We start from the raw sequence: 24202 nt of genomic DNA, 5'->3' as shown, positions 1-24202 counted from the left end.
TTGGGTACTTTATTCACATTAAGTTGTATTTTAGAAATATAAATAAATGATAGGTATACTACTTATTATTAAGATTTTTCAATAAAATGCATAAGTAATTGTAATACACTTTTTTATTTTCAGTGAAAATGAAACGGTTGAACTTTTGACGACATTTTTTACATACACAGTTGTTCATAACCTAATAAACATTTAGTTGTTTGTAGGTTTTAAAAAAAATGTATTTAGTAAAGCTTTATTAATAAAGTATATTAGCATAAATCACCGGACAATAAATTTGTTATCTCGAAAAAAAATGTTAATACATTTATAAAAGGTCATCTCATATTTTATTCGGTATTTTTCAGAAAAACATAAACGCAGCAGCAAGTGGTCACAATGTTTAGGTACGGTCGTACGGATCAATAGTATACGCCAGAGGGTAGAGAGGTGAAGGTAATTCCGCCCTTTTATACGCGAGCTCCATCCTCGCGTACCTACACAAGACAACTATTCTTTTGAAAACGATTCGACCAAATATGGATTTCAGTGTGACCAACGTATTTAGCGAAATTGCAAATGTCGGTGTTTACTATACAAATTCTATCGTATCAAGTATTTTTCGAAATCATTACTTCGTTTAGTCCCGTTAAGCGTGTACACAAAAAAATATTTTGGGAGGGGTTTTAGGTTGTACATTTTCATAATAATATAATCTATATATCAATTTTACTATATAAAAACATATTAATCATTTTCCTGAATTTCGAGAGGGGTTTGAACCCCTAAAACGCCCCCTTGTGTACGCGCCTGAGTCCCGTTATCGTTTCAAAATATTCGAAAAGGATATTTATTTTTGAAATGCATAATTATTCTTTTATTTAAAACATGTTTAACTTTTGATCTCAATACGATTGTTAAATTATAATATTTTTAATAAAATCTAACTCTTGTACGTCTCCACATACACGGGGTCGTTTAATTACAGAACTGTATAGCATGTCAGCTTTTATGTTTGTTTTCGTCTTTCGACTAGAGGCTACAAAACACTTATTTAGATACAAAACACAACTTAACCTCAGGAAAATGTCAATAACTTCTCGTCTATCCATCGATTACATGTACGTGTCTGATATGATTGAACGTGCTGCGGTAGTGAAGGGAAATCGCAATTACCACGACGTGTGTACAATAATTATCGTGCACGCGCGACACTGGGTCAGATTTGTGCATCGGCGGCGGCGCCAAGTAGTAACAATCCCTACGGCGGCGGGCGATCGTTCCACAGTAGTACGGTGGTTGATACTCGATAGTCGCTCAGTATCGTTCGGACCGCGTGTTTTGTTGTTTGTGTGATCGTCGTCACGCATTCCTACTGCCTCGGGATCGTAACGATTATTCTTCACTCAACTCATCGACGCCGCCACCCTACCGAATCGTAATTGGCCGAAGCTATGCTGGATATGATGAACAAAATGGCCGAGCTGAAGTTCGAAGCGCCGTTGGCGCAATTCGAAGAGTCGGACGAGTGGACGAAAATTATGGACGATGAATCACCTCTGCAATCAACCAAACATTTTAATAACCACCATCACAACCATAACAATCACCGCGATCAGGGCAATAGTCAACTAACGTCCGTGCAGGACGTAGAACAACTGGACAATATGCTCAGTAGTAGGACCTTGGAATCAATGAATAAGTCGTCGTCGTCATCTTCATCCCCGTCATCGTCATCGTGCGCGCAATGCGGAGTGAACAACAACAATATTGCGGTGGAAGTGACAACGGATGCGGACAATTTCGGCGAGACTTTTAGTGGATCGCTCGAGGACCTCGTGCATACGTTCGACGACAAGATCACCAGATGTTTTTGCGACTACGAGGAGTCCGTGGAGAAACTAGCACCGGTCCAGATCAGAACACAGGAGGAAATAATGAACGAATGCCAGTGAGTATACGGCTTAGGATTCTGCGACGATCCGATATGGTGTAATTTTATTTAGTCAACTGCCCAGGAGTCGGGAATGTATTTATATAAAAACTTTATGTTATTTATTCATAATGAATACATAAAATATTAATATAAATATGATATATACATTTGCATCGAATTGTATAACGTTCGAATGAAATACGCAACCTAATGCAATTATACATAGTATGGAGGCTTATTTCATTCTTCACATTTGTGGTTAGATAGGACAAAATTGCAATTTACTTTGTATGTGATTAGTTTATAGGTCGATCATTATTGTCATTTAATCGAATACACTTTTTTCACAGGGAGAAATCTGCTGCTCGTGCACTATATGCGAAATGTATTCATCTAGAATTTTTCACTATAGTTTATAGAAGTATATGAATATTATCATATATCAGCTACTAAGCTAAGCTAAATGTCGACTCACTAACGGTTTCAAACCATAGTTATAAAGTGCTCAAATTCGTGTTGATATTATTGCGATCATGATGATTGAAATTAAAAGAGAAAAAAAATTCATAATCACTAAAATTTCAATAGTGTTGAAACGTCGATTCGCCTACTCGACCTGACACAATGCTTATCATACTGACAGGATACCTTATTGCGCGACCACAATGAGATCGTTACGCCTCGGCACGTGAAAAAGTGAATCATCACGGTTAATCGCGCGCCCGCGTATGTGTATACGATAAAAATAAAATTAATATTACTATAGATACGTTATAAAATTTTGATCGTTAATGAATGCAGTTGATATTAGTTATCAGTATATTTTTGCAAAGTCTGCAAATTATGGACCTCAGTTGTTTTTATTAAATTATTATGAATTTAAATAATAGGTTAGAAATTATAATATTATAGTATATGTTTTCATTCATTTTCCATATTACATTGTAACTGAAGGAAGTTAGTTGAAATGAAAAAAGCATTAATTATATATAAATTTTATTTTTCTTATATCACTTATTAAAGATATTATCATCAATTTATACAAAACATTAATATTTATGTCCAAACATTTTAAGATAACAAAAACTTGCTGTATTTTATTTATTGATTTAGGCATTCGATAATTACACATGGAATGTTCCTCGTTAAATTAATTCTGCTAATTTATAAATAATTATATTATATTCAATGTTAATTCATACACGTGCCTATTTATTTACTTAAAACATAAATTAGTAAGAATAACTTACTAAATTTCATATACTTATATATTATATATTTTACCACGGTGAAAGGTAAAATTCTATACATTTTTAAGTAGGATATTTGAATAAGAAGTTAAACTATAAAAAATAAAATGAATGTACAATTTAATTAGGTTATTAATTTACTTTATGTTCAATTAATATACATAATCAGAAAACATGGATACTTTTACAAATTTGTAAACAAATTTTTTAAATATTTTTTCTTAAAAACCACTGATTATTTTAAAGCATATTAGATAAATAATTTATTTACCATACTTACGTATTTATTATGTAATAAATACAAATTTAAACATCATCGGAATACATTTTCACATATCCGTCATAACTGTCAATAATTAGATAATTTTAACTTATGTTATCAAATAAATGACGGAAAAAATAGATTATTTTGAATCACTATCTGTAAGTAATTGTCAAATTATACAATTTGAAACTGTTGTTAGGCATTAAATAACTAAATATCTGATATTGTGGTTCAAAAATAGAAAAAAATTCGTTATTACTAATTTTATAATACAAACCATGCATATTTTCCATAGATTCGCTCATAATTAAATGAGCTGGCCGATATCCAAAGTTCAAGGTTAACTAATAGTGCGAAAATTTCAGTTTTGAAATATAATACACTTATATTTTTAACTTTACGGCTCTTGCGTTAAAACAACCTCAACGTACACCATTAAACGTTGCCAACAACTGACGATGTTTGTATTATAGTATGAAATAAAAATGATTGGCTAGCCGAAAGCTTTGGTATACATATTTTTATTCACTTAATTTTTCATTAATACTATAACCATACGAAAATCATGAGCCCTGTTCGGACGCGTAGATAGGTATTTCAAAAGGTGGGTGTTATTCAAAATTAATCGACAAAATTATACATAACAAAATAATAACTTTACGTATAATTTAATGTACAAGCATACTAATACATAAATACATTATCATTATACATGATCAGCGGTGGAACTAGGTTGAGGAACCCATTCCTGGGCGTAACACTTTAGAGGGTGTAATTTTTATAGAACATAATCTATTATTGACTAATAGTTTGATACTTTTAACTTAATTACTGATAAAGTGTTTAGAACTCGATTAGTATTATTATATTAATAATTATTAGAAAAAAAATTGTTGGAAAGGGTATTTGATCCTCGTTCTATGCCAGGTCATTTTAAAAGTTTTCCCGGGCATAAAAATCCATAGTTCCGCCACTGTGTACATGAATATCTTTCATTTTTAATATATCAATCATAGACATATTAAGATATATATCTTATCATATTTTAATATGTCTGTGATATCAATGTATGAGAAAGTATTTAAATATTTTATTAAAATTTCAAATATACATTTTGTCTCTTATATATATTTTAAATCATGCATAGAACGACTCAAAATCATGGCTTCAGTTTATTAGACAAAATAGTGTAATGAAAAGCCTGGTCCCAGCTTTATATTATTGTTACCGTAATATGTATATGTTATAGTTAAAACTTGAAATTCGTCAAAACTAATTTTCACGAATCAATTTCGTCAAAACTGATATTGACTAATTAACCAGGACATCAATATTATTACTAGTTTTTAAATAAAATTTTGTAACAAATGTATATTTGAAATAAGTATAATTTGTATTATTTGTTTTGGCGATGCAAACTATTGTGGCATTTAGAGTTGCATAAAATATTTTTTTTTTACTTAAGGAGTGATTTATTCCATATGAATTTTGGAGCATTTCCTGTTGGTGAGGGTTTGCAATTTTTTGAGAAAACCAGTGGCGCTAATCCCTGTGTATAAGTATTGTGAATGCACAATTTTTGGATGGTAATGCTGTGGTGGATAGGCGTAAACTAGTACTAGGATGTACAAGTTATAACAATTTGGATTTTGGATATAAAAATATTTTAATATTGGAGTTATAACTCAATATAGTCAACATTTTCTACAGTTATACTCAGATTTTATTTTTATTCAATAACATATGAAATAGAAATCAGCACCACTGGAGGAAACCAAATACACCTGTCGGATTAGGTTATGGTCTAGAAATAGTTTGTTTAAAACAATTAAGCCCATTTGATTTAATATATTTTTCGACGTCTAACATCATATTTCAGGTACGAAAGTAAAATCAACTTTTTAACTCAGAATTTGTAAATTTTATTTTTTTGCTCTACTCTGTAAACGTTTTGTAACTTAATTTACAATTACCATTTATGCCGCTGATTATGCTTGAGTGACTACCTACTGGGTAGTAACTTTTCTACAATTATTATCCTCATTATTATCATTTATAGATTTTTCGAAAGAAAATATTGCGTGATTTCATTATGTTTATTTGGTAAAATGTGTTTCTTACCCTTATAATCTTAATGTTTATTACTTATTTAATAAAATTTATGTAAAGCATAACAATATTGTATTGGTATATATTTTCTTAATTAATTATTTATGGTTTTTATAAAAATGCGACCATTACAATATCATTTGATGTGATTTATTCGACACTAAGATAATTTTGATGACAAAATTATAGAAGTAAATAATATTTTTTTCTAATTTAAATGACACAATTTTCACTTAAAATGAAAAAAATTTACCTGTAATAGGTATTATAGCACAATAAATTAACAAAAATACAATGAGAAAATGGATGAAATAAATAAACAAACCTTTGTAGTGAATTTATGTGAGTCGTAACCCATCGCGTGTTTATAAATATTCTTATAGTTCATAAAACTTATTTGTTTTCAAACTTCTTATACGCGTTATGAACTCTGGTGGTCATTTATGAGTTTCTAGTGAAGTAGTGAAAGTCGTTGTCTCTACGTTTGCATATCTATTTTATACCTACTTATATGATTATAACCTGACATAATATTAGCAATATATTTATTTTTATTGAAATGTTATACAAGAAGATATAAATATAAAACATAAATCTTTTCTTTTAAATTTATAGTATAATTCCTCGTATAGTTCATAAGAACTAGAACTAGTATTCCTTTATTATTAATCTGGAGGTTTGTAGTGTGCACTCAATCTTTGTGTAGGCAGAAATATTTATAGTGTAAGAATATTGTGTATATTTTAATATTCTTAATTTATAATTGTTCATATTTGGATTAGTTTATTAAGTATTACAAGTATTACAATACACAGTAGCTCTGATATCTACAAAATGTTGAGTATTCGATTATTTTAAATAGTATTAGTACACTACTAACAAATTAAAAATGTATTAAAAATGTATAAGTTATAAAATATAAATATATATATATATATATATATATTTATGTGTATAAATCTTACTTTTTTATATAATTTGATAAATTCCTCTTATGTTTTGTTAATAATAAATATAAAAACATTAATATTAATATGTTTTCAATACGGATGTGTCCGATGAATTGATTGGATGATTTATTTGTGATAATTTTGGAAATTGTTGAAATTATCTATTTATTATTTTAAATTCTACACTTTGCTTACAAAATAAACAAAAGAAATATAAAATTAAATTATTAATACTGAATACATATTTAACATATTTGGGTAATTTTTTATTTACAAATAACAGCATGATTCATTCTTCATTCAGACCGTATATTTATTAATCCGCCGCAATACCGTTCTCTTTCTATATATGAGCATATGTATATGTCTCAAGTAGTGTAGCGTCTGTATGAAAACCAGTTTTACTATCGTTACTATCATACGTTGAAGACTAAAAACTAAAAACTTCACTCAACTGTCGATTAAATTGCTTCTTGACTTTAACTAAATTAATACTATACAGTGGATTATTTACTCATTGTAGTCTTGAGGCTTTAATGACAAACGAATGATTATTCTGTAAATATAACTATCCCACGATGTACTTAGTGTTGAATTGATAACACTGTAATTCCGTGTTTTGTATTCTTTATTTTTTAAAACAAAGCTATTAAGTAGACTACTGACGCATTTATCGTTTTTAGCATAAATCAAATTGTTTTACATTCAATCAAATAATATTTTTAATTTTTAATTTATTAAATATTTGCTGAATAAAACACTAAATATAATTACAATAAGAGTTTACATTTTAAATGCAAATTTATTTATTTATAAATAATTACCTAATAAGTTTATAGTACAACAATACTTTTAATTATTTTAAATATGAAACACCAAAATTATACTGTAATGTCAAATGTTTGTCTTTATAAAAAATGTGTAGATCGCAATCTTTAATTTCAAAATATGCTGTATATTATTTCATGTATAGTGTACTTCTTTCATTTATACATTTTTAATAGATGCGTAAACACGTAACCCTACATAATATACGTGCATAATTGTTGTATGTTTGACACATGTCTTAAAAACTCGGATTGAATGTACACATCTTGATCTTATTAATGTGATCTTAGTATCTTACTGTGTTAGCTTTTTACAAAAATATTTTTAATTTTACATATACTGCATTGATAATGTATATTTATGTATGTATCATTAATATAGTATAATTTCAATAATTTTGTTCAGAAAATTGTAGAATTATCTACATTATAGGTACTTAAGCTATGTATAAAAAATTAATCAAAATTTGTATCTTTAAACCATTGGATTATAATATATACTTATACTCGTATATTATATTTTTATAAAATTTTCCTATATTATTAAATTAATGCTTTCAATACACAAATTATTTACGCTATATACCAAAATACCCATTTATATTTTTTGTATATATCTAATATTACCTTAGAAATATTATAATTATGCTATTGTATAGTAGCACCTTATTGTTCAAACTAAATAATATAAGTACGTCTTTAGTTTTTTACGGCAACGTTATGTCCACTGCACTTTCTATTACGTTGTACATTTGTACCCTCATTTACCGTCTCCGTTTTTTTCTTAACTAATAAGCATTATCGTAAAATTAAGCTACGTGGAACTGAGACGTTTACGTTAAGCCGGGTTCGCTCTACACCGTGACGTGTATTTTACCAGACCGTGTGCTTTAAAAATGTGTGATACCTATATATATCTCACGGTGATGCCATCAAATTTTGGATACATATTATCTCAATTTTTTTATTAGATATGAAATATTTTTATAAGTTTCAAAAAATAATAACTGATGAATATTAAATTATGTTGTAGAAATTATGTATTATACTATTATTAGGGTTCAGAACTTAATTCTCTTAAAAAGTATTAAATATGCATGCACTTATGCGCTTAAAAAAGTACAAATATGCTTAAAAAACATGTACTTAATTTTTTTTAACACAAAAATGTTCATAAATAAAGATATTTTATTAAATATACTCGTACATAACAGTATAAACGTTGTTAGTATATTATACTAAGCTAGACATAATTTTTAGGTATAAATATATAAGATAAAATAAAATATAAGTAAATTAAATAGCTTAAAATTTGAAATTTTCTTTCAAAATTTTCCCATTAGGTTTTTCATAGTGTCATGAAAATAATTTCAAGGTTACTTAACAATAAATTGAATAGCCCAATAAAATCATGTAAATGCAACACCTTCCGAGCCCTTCGTTATTATGAGTAATGTTATCATAGAATATTAAATTATTACTATTAAAATCGGTAACCACACGTTTAAAAGTTGGATAAAATCAACTTCACGGTATCTTATGGTTAGTGAGGTAACTTGTGATTTATTATACGGTATACCTTGATGTAACAATATAGTTCAACCAATCAAAGATAATTATTTTAGAAGACACGACACGGCACGGTGTAGTGTGAACCCGGCTTTAAAGTTAAAATATTAATGGCATTTAATAAAGTATACTTTATACCCCAATTAGTTTATCAGTCAAATTATAACTGGTAAGAAGCATAAAAATAACGGATTTCTTAAAACTATTTTAATTTATACATAGCTTGATTTGTCTACATTTCCGATAAGGCTAATGGAGATAAATATTAAATAATGATCACTGAATGTATTATTATATTCTTTAAAGTATATTTTGGCTGTAAAATGGGCTTTTAATTTTTCATGAGTGTCGAGTTATCAACAAATTAATAGTCAATCAATCATTCGAAAATGTTCATTACCCCTTGAACGGCTTAAATTGACCTTAAAAAATAAATATCTCACTAATAGTAAATTTAAATGCTTAAAAATTACAAATTCTTAGTAACATGTGGAGACAGACTCTTATTAGGATAAAAATATATTGCCTAATAACAATGATAACATTGTTCAATGGTCATTGATTAAATACACCCATGTAATTAACCCACAGACTTCTGTATAATACATTTATAAATAATACGTATTATATAGAAGCTTGTGAATTAACCTAATATACAAACCCAGTAGGTTTAGATTTATAAATTTATGCACTGCATTTATAACTGATAAACTAAACATGAATAGTAAATAATTTACATCGATAGAAATTTTCATTTTATAAAACCAAATTTTTTTTTTGTACAATATGTAAACTAATAAAATTAAGAATATAATAATATTATATATTTAAGTTATAACATACCTACATGAAAAATTGCCAACATGTGTTTAATTTTAAAATCCTAAAAGTAATCAGAAGTCTTTTTTTGATAATACTAAATAAAATGTACTATGTTTTTTTTTCTATAAAATTTGAATTCTCTTTACCAGAAATTAGAAATTAAACATTATTTGTATTCATTGTATCGAAGGAAAGTAAAGTTGTTTTTAACAACAATTTGAATGAATGGAATTTTCTTCTAATGCAATGACTATGTTTTAAATTTTAAATAATACAATTGGTTTTTTTTTTCAAAATATTTAAAGATGTGAAAACTAAAAGCTAACTTTTTAATTAGTAGACTTCAACCATTCTCTTTATCCACTCACCTCATATGATTGACTTGCGCATTGTTTAAATATTTTTATTTTTCAGAAAGAACAATAAATTGTATATTAGATTAAATATATAAAAAAAATTATCCCCCGAGTGAAAGATAATAAGTAAAAAATGTTATTTGTATTTGGTACATACCAAGTACTTATGTTATATTGAGCATACATAACTAGCTCGAAGGATTAGAACTAAGTAACATTTTCTTTAATCACACATGTCTCAAAATTACTCATAAAAATTGTGTATAAAATACATAATACATTCAATGATGAATATAGTCTATTGTAATATATTCTATTGTAAGGTCAATTGTTTGAGTTGGCCTCTAAAATTTCAACATATGGTTTGTTAAGTTGTCCCTTTTAAGTTAGTTGCAATTTATATTCATCAGTTTTAATGGACTAAGGTCAAATTATTTGTCTTCACATTTTTTTATTGTATTACACAATGTGTACAATATGTATATGATTATTACTTAATAAAAAATTTACTTTTATTACTATGATCATCTTTCAAAATTTATATTAATTTTGATAGAAATAACTTTCAACTAGATATTATTGTCAGTTATAATACTATATGTATATATTTTTAGAATGTGGTGGACTATCACTGGAAATTTTGGTAATATTCTTCCTATTGATTGGTCAAAGTCATATGCACGTAAAGTTCAACTGCCAGTACTCAATTTGAACAACAATCCACAGGTAATAATAAGCAATTTTTACTCTTGAATAACCTACTGGATAACAATTAAAACACAAATTAATAAAATCATTTTTATATAGGATGAATCATCAGATGACCTAAGTAGTGAAGATGAAGCCGTTTCAAATGACTTGGATTTACATACTTTAATATTGTCAGGTCCCAATGCAGATATTGAACCTCCTACTGCTGATGAAGTGATTAGAGAAATTGATGATATTATGGAGGTATATTTTTTAAGTTATAATTTAGTGTTTAACATTCAATACTAAAAATATATATAAATCATTTTTTAGGAGGGTACTTCAAGTGAATGTACTCCAGACTCAGAACATCATAAGGATGTCCATTCACCATTGCTTGAAGAAAGTAAGTTTATATATTTCTGGTAAATGTAATGGACTTAAAATATTTTTAATGCATTATTATTTTTGATTACAGAATTAAAAACTTTAAATGTGACTCAACTTAATGAAGTTTACATGGAGCTAGAGTTACTGATTAGAGACTATTCTGAGACTTTAATTACAGAGCTGGCCTTAAGAGACGAGTTAGAATTTGAAAAGGAATTAAAAAATTCATTTATATCACTATTATTGGCAGTTCAAAATAGAAGGAGACAGTATCATGTTGAAAAAAAACGGAATTCAAGAGCAGGAAATACAAATAAAAATGTAACAAACGAACCTAAAGTATGTTCGAGTATTTTTTTTTTCTTTTAACTACATTGTAATATTAATATTTGGTATTTTATAGTATTTAACCACTGTTATACCTTACCATTTGGATAATGGACCTTTAAGTAACCAAGCTCTTCAGGTTCTCATAAAAAGTATGTAAAAACAAAAAACATTAATTAATAATTAATATAATAATAAAAATTGGTATTTGTAATATAATTTTAGTATTGAAAGCAATAAATGAAGATAGTCCAACTGTACCTACATTACTTACAGACTACATTCTTAAAGGTAACTATCTAAATCATTTTAGTTGTATTGCAAGTTGAGTATTTCAAATATATTACAAATAATTATTTGAATTAAGAAAATATAAATGTAAATATTACTTGGTGGAATACTCCTTGTATCTAGATCAAAAAAATAATCAAAGATTAGGTGATATATTTTACATTAAATTATTTTGAATTAATTTGCTATGAAGTTTTATTTTATTACATAATTTGATATTAAAACTTTCATAAAAAGTACATTGTAGTAAATATATATTTTGATTATTTGAATCCTAGAAATCTTCAGAAGATAAGCTTCCAAAAGTTAAAATGTTATTAATATTTTTGTATTTTTTTTAGTATTGTGTCCTACATAATTGAAAATGGATCAGTAGAGTGGTGATCAACTCCACTCTGAAGTCTACGTGATATAACTTATTTAATATTAACTTATAATGGCATAATTCGTAGATTTTTAGTGTTAATAAATATAAGTTTTACTTGAGGTATTCTATTTAGACATAAATAGGAATATTTTATAATTATTCTTTAATTTACCTTAGTAATTCTAAATAAAAGTTTGTTTTTTAAACAACTTTCTTCTATTTAATCATAATAAAAACTAATGTTTAATATGAAATAAATAAATTGAAGATTTTCATTGCCATGTGCCATTTAGCTATTATTAAACTTACATATAATTTAGAAATTAATAAATATTTCAATGTAATTGAGTATTGACTTTAAATTTAATTATAACCCTCAATACCTAATTGGTGCTTAAAATTTTAATTTACTTAACTATACTCATTACAAAATATAGCATGGACTAATAATAATTTATATATTTAATGTGTCTTAACAATTTATAAAGTCTATAACAACATTAAATTAAAAGATAAAATTCAGTCTCGCATTTAAAGATTTTAAGCAAATTAATAATAAAATATGCAATTAGCCATACATAATGTATTCAAATTATGGGAAATGTTTATCATGTTGCGCTGGGACCAAAATGAGTGCAAATCATGACGAGAAAAAGTTATTTTGTTTTATTATGCAATGTATTATGGTTTTTTTAATTTATTTATTTGTTTATTTTTCTGCCATAAAATATTTCATTATATTTTTCTCAATTTGTATCAGACTTTATTATTATGTAGAGATTAAATATTTTTAGCTTTATTTTAGATTATATTTTATTGTTTTTGTGATATATTTTTTTACTTACGCTTGAATACAATTTAAATGTATTTTTCTTTGTTAAGCTTTAACAACTATCAATATTGTTTTGTTTAAATGTGAATTATATTATTTTCAATGTTTATCAAATAATATCAGATGCATAATGTATGTCGACATATAATATATATATAACGCTCTCTAGTCATAATGTTATACTATTTAAATGTATTATAATATTAATAAACGCTAAATAAATAATTGATATTGTATATCATTTAATTAAATAAATTAGTATTTATAATATATATGTATGTATACAATATTTGATACTATTTATATTTTAGTAATGTTTTAATTTATTAAAGTATCTATTATTATTTTTTACATGATATATCTAAATAATGATTATCATATCTGAAAAAACTTAAGTGGAATTCTAGAACTAAACATATTTATACATCGTATATTTCCTAATATTAATTTTTGATTTTAAATTTAATTTTTATTTAGCAGGCATTAAATATAAATATTTTTGCTGTTTAATTCTTTCAAAAATGATATTTAATTTTGTCAAATACTAATTTAATATAAAGATATATCCTCTATTGTTTCATATTAACTAATGAATTAGGTGAATATTATATTTTAATTTAAACTCCAATCATACTTCACATACAATATACTCTAAAATTCATAAGGAAATAAATGGTAAATCTTTAATGGTAATCTCATTAGTGGATACAAACATGTAACTACAAATAAAATATGCATTAATATAATAATATGATATTAATATGTATAATAATATAATATAAATAATATATTATTATATATTATATAAATTATAATAATATAATCTTAATATGCATTAAGAAATTAAATAAATATTCACAATATTTTGTACTTTATCTAAATTAATACTCAAATTTAATCATTATTAATTTTACCTAAATCTTTGGTTCTACATTTAAAAACTAACTAAATTATATATATTTAAAGATATCATTTGTAATTTTAATATTAATTAAAAATAAATAACTGATCAGAAATTTGAAATAAAAAAATACAGAAATATATAGTACATTAGGTATATAATTTTGATTGATCAAAATATAAAAATATAGTATATAGAACAGGGGTGACCAACCTAAATGATTTTGGGGGCCATATATAAAATTATATTAGTATTTTGCCCCAATACAAAAAAATTTGAAGTAAACATTTTAAACATGATTAATTATTATTATAAAATAAGTTTTGGTGTATTAGTTATTTGAAATAAACAATGAATTATTATTGTTTTCATCTCCGTACTCTAAATCCAATTCTTTCAAGAACTCTTTAAATTGTCAGTGCGGAAGCGCATGTGATCGAATTTAATTTCGTGTTTTTATGACTAATGCATAACATGGTTCACCGACTTACATGGGAACAAAGATTTTGTTGATGAATCAAATAGTTTGTTGCGATTACGTTGTTAATAATACGAATTCCGTGTTGTACAAGCATTCCAGAATATTTTATCGGGATAAAAATAAATTTTATTTGTTTAATAAATCTCGCGGGACGCAAACTTTCCAAGGTGGGCCACTGGTTGGCCATCCCTGATATTGAAAGGCTTCTATAGTTATATTTACAATTACTTATCAGAGGTACATGATTTTAATTTTTTATTAATTATATAGGTATTTAAATTATATTATTTAATATAATATGTTTTTTAATCAATTAATTGGCTATAATAATAAATAAGCTATAATTTCTATTTAAAATTCAACACATTTGAAACTCATTCTTTATAATCAGTCAAAGTTGAATAAATTTCTTGATATTAATTGAAGAAATAACTATTAGTTGGTTCTGATGTGGATACGAGGGGAAGGACTGTCCGCAAGGACGAAATACCCCCCCCCCATAGCGTCACGATTTGCCACCAAAAAAAAAAAAACTATTGGTACCCAAATTAATTACTATTTAATAAATTAACATTAGATTATTACGTTACATTAACTTAATGTAACTAATTGCTCATGTAGGTACCAATTTTTTAATCGAATTTAGTTTTTTTTCACTGTACTGTACTTTATAATTCAAGATAAATATGTTCTAGATGATTAATCCAATAAAAATATGTACCTTCATTAAGTTTTTATTATTTTTATTATTTATTAAGTTTTTATCTAAGTATTTATTCTAAAGCTGAGTTATTGATAAACATATTAAAAAATTGGTAATTATAAAAAATTATAAATAAACGTTGAGTAACTTAATACTTACAAATTAATTAATTTTAATAATTAACCTAATAACTATTCCGCTTAAATTATAATATGATACACTACTGATCTGTAAGTATTAACATAGTGAAAAAACAACACATTTTATAAACCATACAGAAATTAAATAAAGATGAATGTTTTTTTTTGTCAATTAATTTATCATAAAAATATTTATGTAACTTAGATATTGTCAAACTAGTGAATACTTCCTAGGGGTGTATCAAGAAAACATTTCGGTGCGGAAAAATGGTGCATAAATAAACCAGTGCACGGTCGTCGTTATTAATGATTTTTAGTTACAGCCAAATCTACGGAGGAATTCAGTTCACCAAGAAAACTCCTACATTTTCCTTAGTTAGTATATTTTAGTATTAGTAACAAAGCAGAACATTAATACACATATTTTAATCAGATGCTAGTGATATATGCTATCAATATTAATAATATAATAATTAATATAAATTAATATATATATTAATAATTTATAATTAATATAATAATAATTAGTTATATATTACAGTGGTCGCCGCTTATTAGACTCAAATCGACTGTTTTCGATTTCCATCTATTCTAACACACGGCAAAAAATTCGTCTATTAGACTCAGACACTGGTTAATGGGGTCATTTTAAATTAGATAAATAAATATAATATTGTACATACGTCCAATACGTACAAGTAACCATGCTATAAATGCATATAAGTGATTATGAAGTTGACCGAGGAAGGTTAGGTTAGTTAAATCCAATCACCTTTGGATGAATTCTTATTGAAAGTGTAACTATGTATGTAATTTGTTACTTTATTACCGTATTTTATTACATTATATTTAATCAAACAAAATATTTTCCATTCAATACTTATACTTTATTTAAATACTGCATAACACATTGCTAAAATCTCAATAAATATTTTTTAAGTAAATAAGTATTTTTATTTTATATTTTTGTGGGGAGGGGTCATTCGTCTTATCGACTCATTCGGTTAATAGACTCAAATGATCCGGTCTCAAAGTGAGTCCAATAAGCGGCGACTACTATATATTGCTATGTTGCTGAATTTTGTAATTTTGTTTTTCAACTACCTATTTATAAAATATAATTGATAATTATAATTATAATTAATTATAAAATGAATACTGTACATTAACATTTCTTTATTAATACTTATAAAACAATCAATGGTTGTACTAAATACCTATGATTATGATTAATAAAATGGTACTCAAACCCAATTATACACTAGAAGGTATAGTTGTTACACTTTTAAAATACATTACATTGAAAGAGGATTCAAACTGCGTAAATGATTTGTACGTTAATGTTTGGTGAATAATGCGAAATATCACTAATGGGAACTGTGTGAAACAAATAACAATGAATAGATAGATTGGTGTGTCGATGAGAAATACATCAAATATAATGTTCAATAGACGGTTTAAAATATAATCCCGGGTTCTAAATCAATTATTAAACCAAAAAGTTTTATTTCTGAATATTGTTTTTTGATTTTTTTGACCAACCCGCCGAAATGATTTTACTATCATTGATAGTAGCAAAAGTTAAAATATATACTTTTTTGTACTGCAACCTTAAGGATTTTGTCATATTCCCCTTTCAAATATTGACAGCAATGAGTAACACAGTTAAAATAATTGGTATTTTAGATTTTGCTGATGATACATCTTGCAATTTTAAAAATATAAAAGATAATTTAATAAAAAAATATAAATTTAAAAACAAGTACCATAATATAGAGAATAGCACCACAACAAACTTTTTAATTTCGTATTACACTAAACATTTCGTATTACACTAAGTGTGTCGTACTACACACAATTTTAGTCACTGGACAGAAGTGACTTGATAAGGAATCAACTGTCAACAAAACATAACGAAAAATAAACTCAACCATCGTTAAAACTTGTTAGCTATTATAAACATGTAGGGCAGCCTAATCGTAGAAAACGTATTCATTGTAAGCATATTTCGAATGATTTAATATGATAATCAGTACAGCCGGGATTCGCCGCCGAAACTTGCATTGTGTAATGGTGTTTTCAGAATAAAGACGCGTCCGTGTTTCACCATTATATTCATCGCGATACTGATAACGGAATACGGATAACCAAACAAATGACAAATATGCCAACGGAGAACTGATAAATTACAATCCAACCAAATATTGTTGGAAGGAACTTTTGAAAGTGATCGGGAAATAAACTTTTTTTTAAACATGTAAGTAATGCTTTAAATATAATTATGTACGAAAACTGTTTATGATAGATTTATTATATGTACTATGACATGTAAACTTTTTCCTACTTGTATATGCTCAATTATTTTTTACTAATTGCATGTAAAAGAAGTTTCCATATTTATATGAAATATATAATAAACAATAAGACATTTTTCTACTAGATTATTTCTCTAGTTTAAGTAAATTATTTATCTCAACTTCATTCACTTTTAAATAAGTTGCAAGGTTATTCTTGAATGTTAATTTTATGTAATTCTACATTCCAGCTCATCTAGATTTTAAATTTTCCATTGTTCTTGTAACTTTCAGCTAAGATTTTAAAAATTTAAGGGTACTTTTTCTTATTATTTATTCAAATGAATTGTTTTAAAGCTGTTTATAGTTAATAAAATAAAAAAAAAAATTGAAAGAACTGATAACATAGAATACCGAACTAATTATATGTAGAATTATACATGTACATGATATTTGTAAGAATAAAATTGTATTATAAATTAAATGCAAATAAATTTACTTCGCAAATAAAGCATTACAATTCTTATTTATATTTGTACCAATTTAAAAGTATATAAATTCAAAAACTAATTCATGGAAGTTTGAGATTTTCTTTTATACCAAATTTATTCTGCTTGTCAAATGTTTTTTATAAATTATTGATTCACATTAGGTGTTTTATTAATTCTAAAATTATATTGAGCAATATCAATAATTATGTATGTTATAAAACAAAATAAAGAAACATTTTAAAGCAAACTACAAGTAGATTTATGTTCTCTCCCTCTTATTAGTAATTGTCTTGAGTTTTATTGTATTAAAATTATATTTAATTAAAAATTCCACCTTGTAAAGTCATTTTTCGGTATTTTATATTTAATTTCTTAATTAATTAATTTTAACATATTTACATTAATGTAACCTTAAGATATTAAACTCTTATTATTGAATGAGTACATTTTATTAACTTATTTCAAATTTTACAAGTTACCAATATTATTCAATTATCATTAAGAATTTAAAAATTATTGTTTTTTTGAAATAACTAAAGAAATCAAAGACTACCAAACTGTGCTATTTAGTATCCCAGGACATATCTAAGGAATATCATGACCCATAGAAATTAATATATATATATATATATATAAGTATTTAGAACTAAGGCAGTTAATATTAATTAATAACTCCTAACAGATACCAAAGGATGAATTTGATCAAAAAAGGATTACATCAATTAAGCAGTTTGAAAATCTTTAAGTTATTTTTTATTTTATACTAAAAATCCATTACACACCTTTATTATGACCAAATCAATCATATTAATATTATTAAATATAAATAATTCGCAAAATTAAAATTAATTTTGTTTTTCATGTCCTTAATAATTATTTTAAAAATATATATGATACTGCAATTGTTAACTATTCATTTTCAATTGAACTAAATTATATTATTTTAAATTTGCAAGTTTCTATTACTTAACACAAGTTATATCATTAAACATAGTTTTTTTAGATAAAATGTTAACTAAAATAATGTTTTATTTGCATAACTTTTTTTTTAATAATAGTTCGAATATTATAATTGACTAAAATTATTTTTCATGTCATTCACTTGGATTAGATTATTATTTTTTGGTAAAATAAAAATTAATTTATTAAAAATTTCATAAATTACTGATGTATAAAATTATTGTTGGAAAATTAATACTAATAACTATTTTACTGTATACTTATTAATATTTTTGTAATATTTTTTCAGGTTTTATTGAAGTTAAATTAGTGAACTGTATTTTTTCTCATAAAACACTGGAGCAGTAAGTTCATCACACTAATCATAACAAAATCTCATCATTGTCATCTAATTTTGTCAATCATTTGTTTATATTTATATCAGTACTAATATGTTGAAAATGTGCACTTAAAAAAAATTCTCTTTAGATTTAAGTGTAAAATATGTTTATATTATGATTTTAACAAAAAAACCAACCACAATGAATAGTTCAGGTCAAAGTAACGAATCTGTAAGCAAAGTGTGTGGTGATCTTTTAAGCAGCTCTGCCTGGAGTGCTGTCATACATCAACCAGCTCATGATTCAGATTTAGAAGATTTACCGTCAACAGTAGACATGGATGCTATAAAAGATCCTATTGCAACACCTCACAATACTATAACTAATCAAGTGGTTGATTTTACCGAATCCGAATCAGAATCTGAATCAGAATCCGAAAAAGAAAAATATTGTACAAAAAAATTTGGTTACTCTTCTGTTGATGATGATAATATTGATGATTCGTCTGATACCTCATTGTCATCATATGTACCATGGTCAAAAAGAAAAGCTTTGGACAGACAAAAGAGAAATAAAGATTCCATAGAATCACATGATTCAAGTTCAAGTTCTAGTGATGAATCCAGTTCTTCATCTAAGTCAACACATTTCGTTAAGCAACCTACTTACGATGATACTTCTAGTGATGGTTCCAAAAAGAAAGAATTTTGGCAAGAAGAACCGAAGAAAACTTTTTCTTCGAGTTCAGAGCTTGACAAACTTGAAAACTTAGAACCTGAACATTTACAAGTTATTAATCAAGAAGACTTAGCAGAAATTTTATCAGATGTTCAAAATCAAAGTTTTTCTACAGGATTTGATGACGTTCAACCAAAAAATTTAAGTGACAGTAGTGATTCAAGTGATATAGAGATCAAAGATCGTGTTGTAAATGAAGCAATTGTACGTTTGAATAACTCTTCTGAGGATGAAAATAAAAAACCAGCTTATTCTTCTAAATTGTTGAAAGACTTTGTAGAAAAAACTGAAAGTGTAGAACAGAATTCAAATTGTAAAACTCACTCATTAGAAAATAAAGCAATTGGTAACAAAAAAAAAGAAAATTTGATGAAAAGAGGTAGAGGAAGACCAAAAGGTTCATGTAAAGGACGTAAAAACTTACAAAATATTTTACCTAAATTGTCAGCTAATTTTAAACGAGGTCCAGGTAGACCAAAAAAAATGCCTCCACTCTTAGAACCAAACAGTCCAACCAATAAAAGTTTAAATTATGATTCTCCTAAACAAGTTAAAGTTCATAAAAAAAAGAAAAAACATAAGAAAAAGAAGAAAAAACATAAGAAGACAATAAATCCTAAATTTGTTGCTGAAATGGATAATCTTGTGAGTTTGTTTATTCAATGTTTGAATATTTCTAAAATTTCAGATAATATTAGAGGTAAATCTAGTTCTTTGAAATCCAAACAAAGAGATAGATCTAGTAAGAAAAGAAAAATTGATAAAACTAGTTATAGTGATAATGATATTGATAAAAAAAGAAAAAAAGGATCTCCAGATACATCAAGAGATTCGGAAACCACTAATGACCAACGATTGCCATTAAAAAAACGACATTATCATATAACATCTTCAACTGGTGCTGGTGTTACCTATGTAGAAGATGTGTCTAGAGATGAAAATTCTGGCAGTGAATCTGATAAACAGCACAAGACAGTAAAAGTAAAATCTGAAGTCAAGAAAAAATCAGGCTTACGGAGTAATTCTGCTATACCAGAAGTTAAAACCAAAGATGGCGAAAAAAAAGATGAACCGAAACCTAGAAAACCTCCTGCAGGAGTATTTGTACCAACTGTTGAAATGCCAAGTTTACAACTGAAAAAAAATGTAGATGAAAATATTGTTAAAAAAGTGAAGTCACTTAAATCTGATAAAGATAGTTCTGTAGGAAAATTGAAGAGAAGAAAAAAATGTATAAACCGGACTGGATTTCCTGTCAAGAAGAAAAAGAAAAAACGTCCAGAGCTTATTAACTTAATGCCTAATGAATCATACATTAAACATAAATGTGTTGACCTGCGACCAAAAAATGAACAGACTGAAATTGCCCCTGAAAGAAGAAGTAGTCGTGCAGTTGTTCTTAATAAGTTAAAAGATAAAAAGAAAGATGAAAAAGAAGATAGTGATGCATCCAGTGTCAGTCTACCAAAAAAAATTAAACCTGACCAAATAGAAGTTGTCAAGGAAATTAATAAAGAAGTTAAACCTCAGAAGAAAAAACCTGATAAAAAACATTCCATACAGTCTTGGAATTACCGAAAGTTAAAGACAAATGTTTATTATGATTTTAAACCAATTTGTACTTATGAAGCCCAAGCATGTAATTGCAAAGTACCGAGTGTAGGTAAAGGTTGTACAGATGATTGTATAAATAGAATGATATTTGTTGAGTGTTCACCTGAACTTTGTCCTTGTATAGATAAATGTTCTAATCAACGTCTTCAAAAGCATGATTGGGTTCCTGGTTTAGTTAAATTTATGACTGAAGAAAAAGGTTGGGGAATAAAAACAACAGAAGAAGTCAAAAGTGGTGAATTATTATTGGAATATGTTGGTGAAGTAGTAAGTGAACAAACATTTAAAGACCGAATGACTTCTATTTATAAAAATGATGTCCATCATTATTGTTTAAAACTGGATGGAGGATCCGTTATTGATGGTCATCGAATGGGTGGTGAAGCAAGGTTTGTTAATCATTCTTGCGAACCTAATTGTGAGATGCAAAAATGGAGTGTAAATGGGTTATTTCGAATGGCATTATTTGCTCTTCGAAATATAAAACCTGATGAAGAATTATGCTATGACTATAATTTTTCCTTATTTAATCCAGATGAAGGTCAGTTATGCAAATGTAAGTCACCTAAATGTAGAGGTGTAATTGGAGGAAAAACTCAAAGAATCAATATAAGATCTCCTAGTGTGGCTCAAAATCTACCAACTAATAGGAATCGTTCAAGAAAAGCTGCTCCTAATACCAATACTTCTCCTAAAAAGTCTACTTCTATTGTTAGTATACAACAGAAATTAGTATCAAATGCTCCTATTATAATCAGTCAAGAAGATAAAGAATTAATATTTCTTCATAAAATATGTTTATACAGAAATCTTATGAAAATAGAAAAAATTAGGAAGAAAAGAAGAGGCAAAGATAATAAACCTAAACAACCTGAAGTATTTAGAGCACAAATGAATGCCCTTACTAGCAGCTGTTCTGTAAGAACTAGACGACTAGCTACAGCTCAAAATGATCCAGAAATGGAAAAAAAGGCTAAGTTAGCCACTATATTTAAACAACTTTTTGATATAATATGTAATGCTAAAGAAGAAACAGGTGAATTACTTGCTACACCATTTATTACTTTACCATCAAAACGTAAAGTTCCTAATTATTATCAAAAAATACTGGATCCTATTGATTTAACAACTATTGCTAATAATATTGAAATAGGTGTTTACGATACTGTAATAGGATTTGATGCAGATGTGTTGAAGTTACTTACAAACAATATAAAGTATTATGGGCGAACTTCGGACTTAGGGGTTATATCTACTCGTTTACGTAAGATTTATAATTTAGCTAAAGTTGAATTTGTTCCAAAGATCGAAGAAATTATAGAAAAACCTATTCCAGAAGCTTTTATAGCAGAAAAAAATAATCCTGGTGGTGATCAAGATGATGTGGTACGATGTATTTGTGGTTTACACGAAGAAGAAGGTTTGATGATTCAATGTGAACGTTGTTTAGTGTGGCAACATTGTGATTGTATAAAGGCTGATCCTGGTAAAGTAGAAAATTACCTATGTGAACGTTGTAATCATCGAGAGGTTGACTATGAAATACAACTACCTATACGTCCAAGTTATGCTGAACCCAAAGAACTTCATTATTTAACGTTGATGAGAGGAGATTTACAAATAAGATTAAATGATACAGTTTATGTACTTAGAGATATTGTAAATCCAGATAGTGGTAAATCTCATTCTTATAAAACTATAAAAAATTTCAAGTATTCAGATTGTGATATATTTAGAGTAGAAAGGTTATGGAAAAACGAATCTGGTGAACGTTTTTCATTTGGTCATCATTATCTTAGACCACACGAAACATATCATGAACCAACACGAAAATTTTACCCTAATGAAGTGGTTAGAGTCCCTATCTATGAAAAGATATCATTAGACCTTATTATGGGTCGATGTTGGGTTCTTGATCCTTCTACATATAGTAAAGGATATCCTATTGGCTCTGAACATAAACATCTTTATATATGTGAGTACAGAGTAGATAAATGTGCAAGAATGTTTGCTAAAATTAACAAGTCAAAAAATCCCCCAATTTGTACTAAAAGCTATGCTTTTGAAAAATATGATAAGAAATTAAAATTAGCAAGAACATTTGCTCCACATGGACTTATGGTAAAAGTAACTAATAGTTCTACAACACCTCGACCACGACAAACAGAAACTATACAAACTTCCAAAAAATTATCAAAAGCTCAATTTTCAATGAAAAAGCAAAGATTGGACACACTTTTAATTAAATTATTATCCAATATGCCAGAAGAAGAAAAAATTGATATTACATATTTACTTGAACCTGGTAGAAGACACAGAAAAAAACCTTCATTTTTAGAACTGTAGTAATTATGAGTTGATAACTATAGTGATTTAATTAAATTTGTGTCATAATACTTTTAAATATATTTTTATTAATTTTTATTTAGAAGTTAATTCAAAATTTTATTTTGTAAATAATTTAAATATATTTTATCTTGAGCACTCTTTACATCTTTTGAATAATAATGAACAGGTTCTTTTTTAATATGAATAAATATTTCACATTTTTATAACAATATTGTTTATATTAAATTACTTAAATACTGTATAATTTTATA

The 24202-nt window shown here is 26.5% G+C and overlaps 2 protein-coding genes across 3 annotated transcripts; both read left to right on the top strand.

The window, feature by feature from the left end:
* Nucleotides 1-1258: 1258 nt before the first annotated feature.
* Nucleotides 1259-12272, top strand: LOC112693190 (fasciculation and elongation protein zeta-2). Its single transcript, XM_025568146.1, has 8 exons — nt 1259-1930; nt 10678-10789; nt 10871-11017; nt 11087-11159; nt 11232-11482; nt 11547-11622; nt 11696-11761; nt 12103-12272. Exons 1-8 carry the CDS (start codon nt 1434-1436, stop codon nt 12117-12119), a joined length of 1239 nt encoding a protein of 412 aa, XP_025423931.1. The 5' UTR covers nt 1259-1433; the 3' UTR covers nt 12120-12272.
* Nucleotides 12273-17051: 4779 nt separating this feature from the next.
* Nucleotides 17052-24007, top strand: LOC112693197 (histone-lysine N-methyltransferase ASH1L). 2 transcript variants are annotated; one of them, XM_025568155.1, is made up of 3 exons: nt 17052-17182; nt 17269-17442; nt 19220-24007. In XM_025568155.1, the coding sequence occupies exon 3, from the start codon at nt 19425-19427 to the stop codon at nt 23946-23948; it is 4524 nt and encodes a 1507-aa protein (XP_025423940.1). In that variant the 5' UTR covers nt 17052-17182; nt 17269-17442; nt 19220-19424; the 3' UTR covers nt 23949-24007. The 2 variants fall into 2 exon arrangements, with proteins under 2 accessions (XP_025423940.1, XP_025423939.1); XM_025568154.1 differs by having other exon boundaries at nt 17052-17442.
* Nucleotides 24008-24202: the final 195 nt, after the last annotated feature.

This window comes from Sipha flava, unplaced genomic scaffold, assembly GCF_003268045.1.
Source record: "Sipha flava isolate LNK unplaced genomic scaffold, YSA_version1 81_pilon_pilon, whole genome shotgun sequence".
Classification (NCBI taxonomy): Eukaryota; Metazoa; Arthropoda; class Insecta; order Hemiptera; family Aphididae; genus Sipha; species Sipha flava.
The sequence above is the reverse complement of the archived record's forward strand: the minus strand, read 5'-3'. Positions and strand labels throughout refer to the sequence as shown.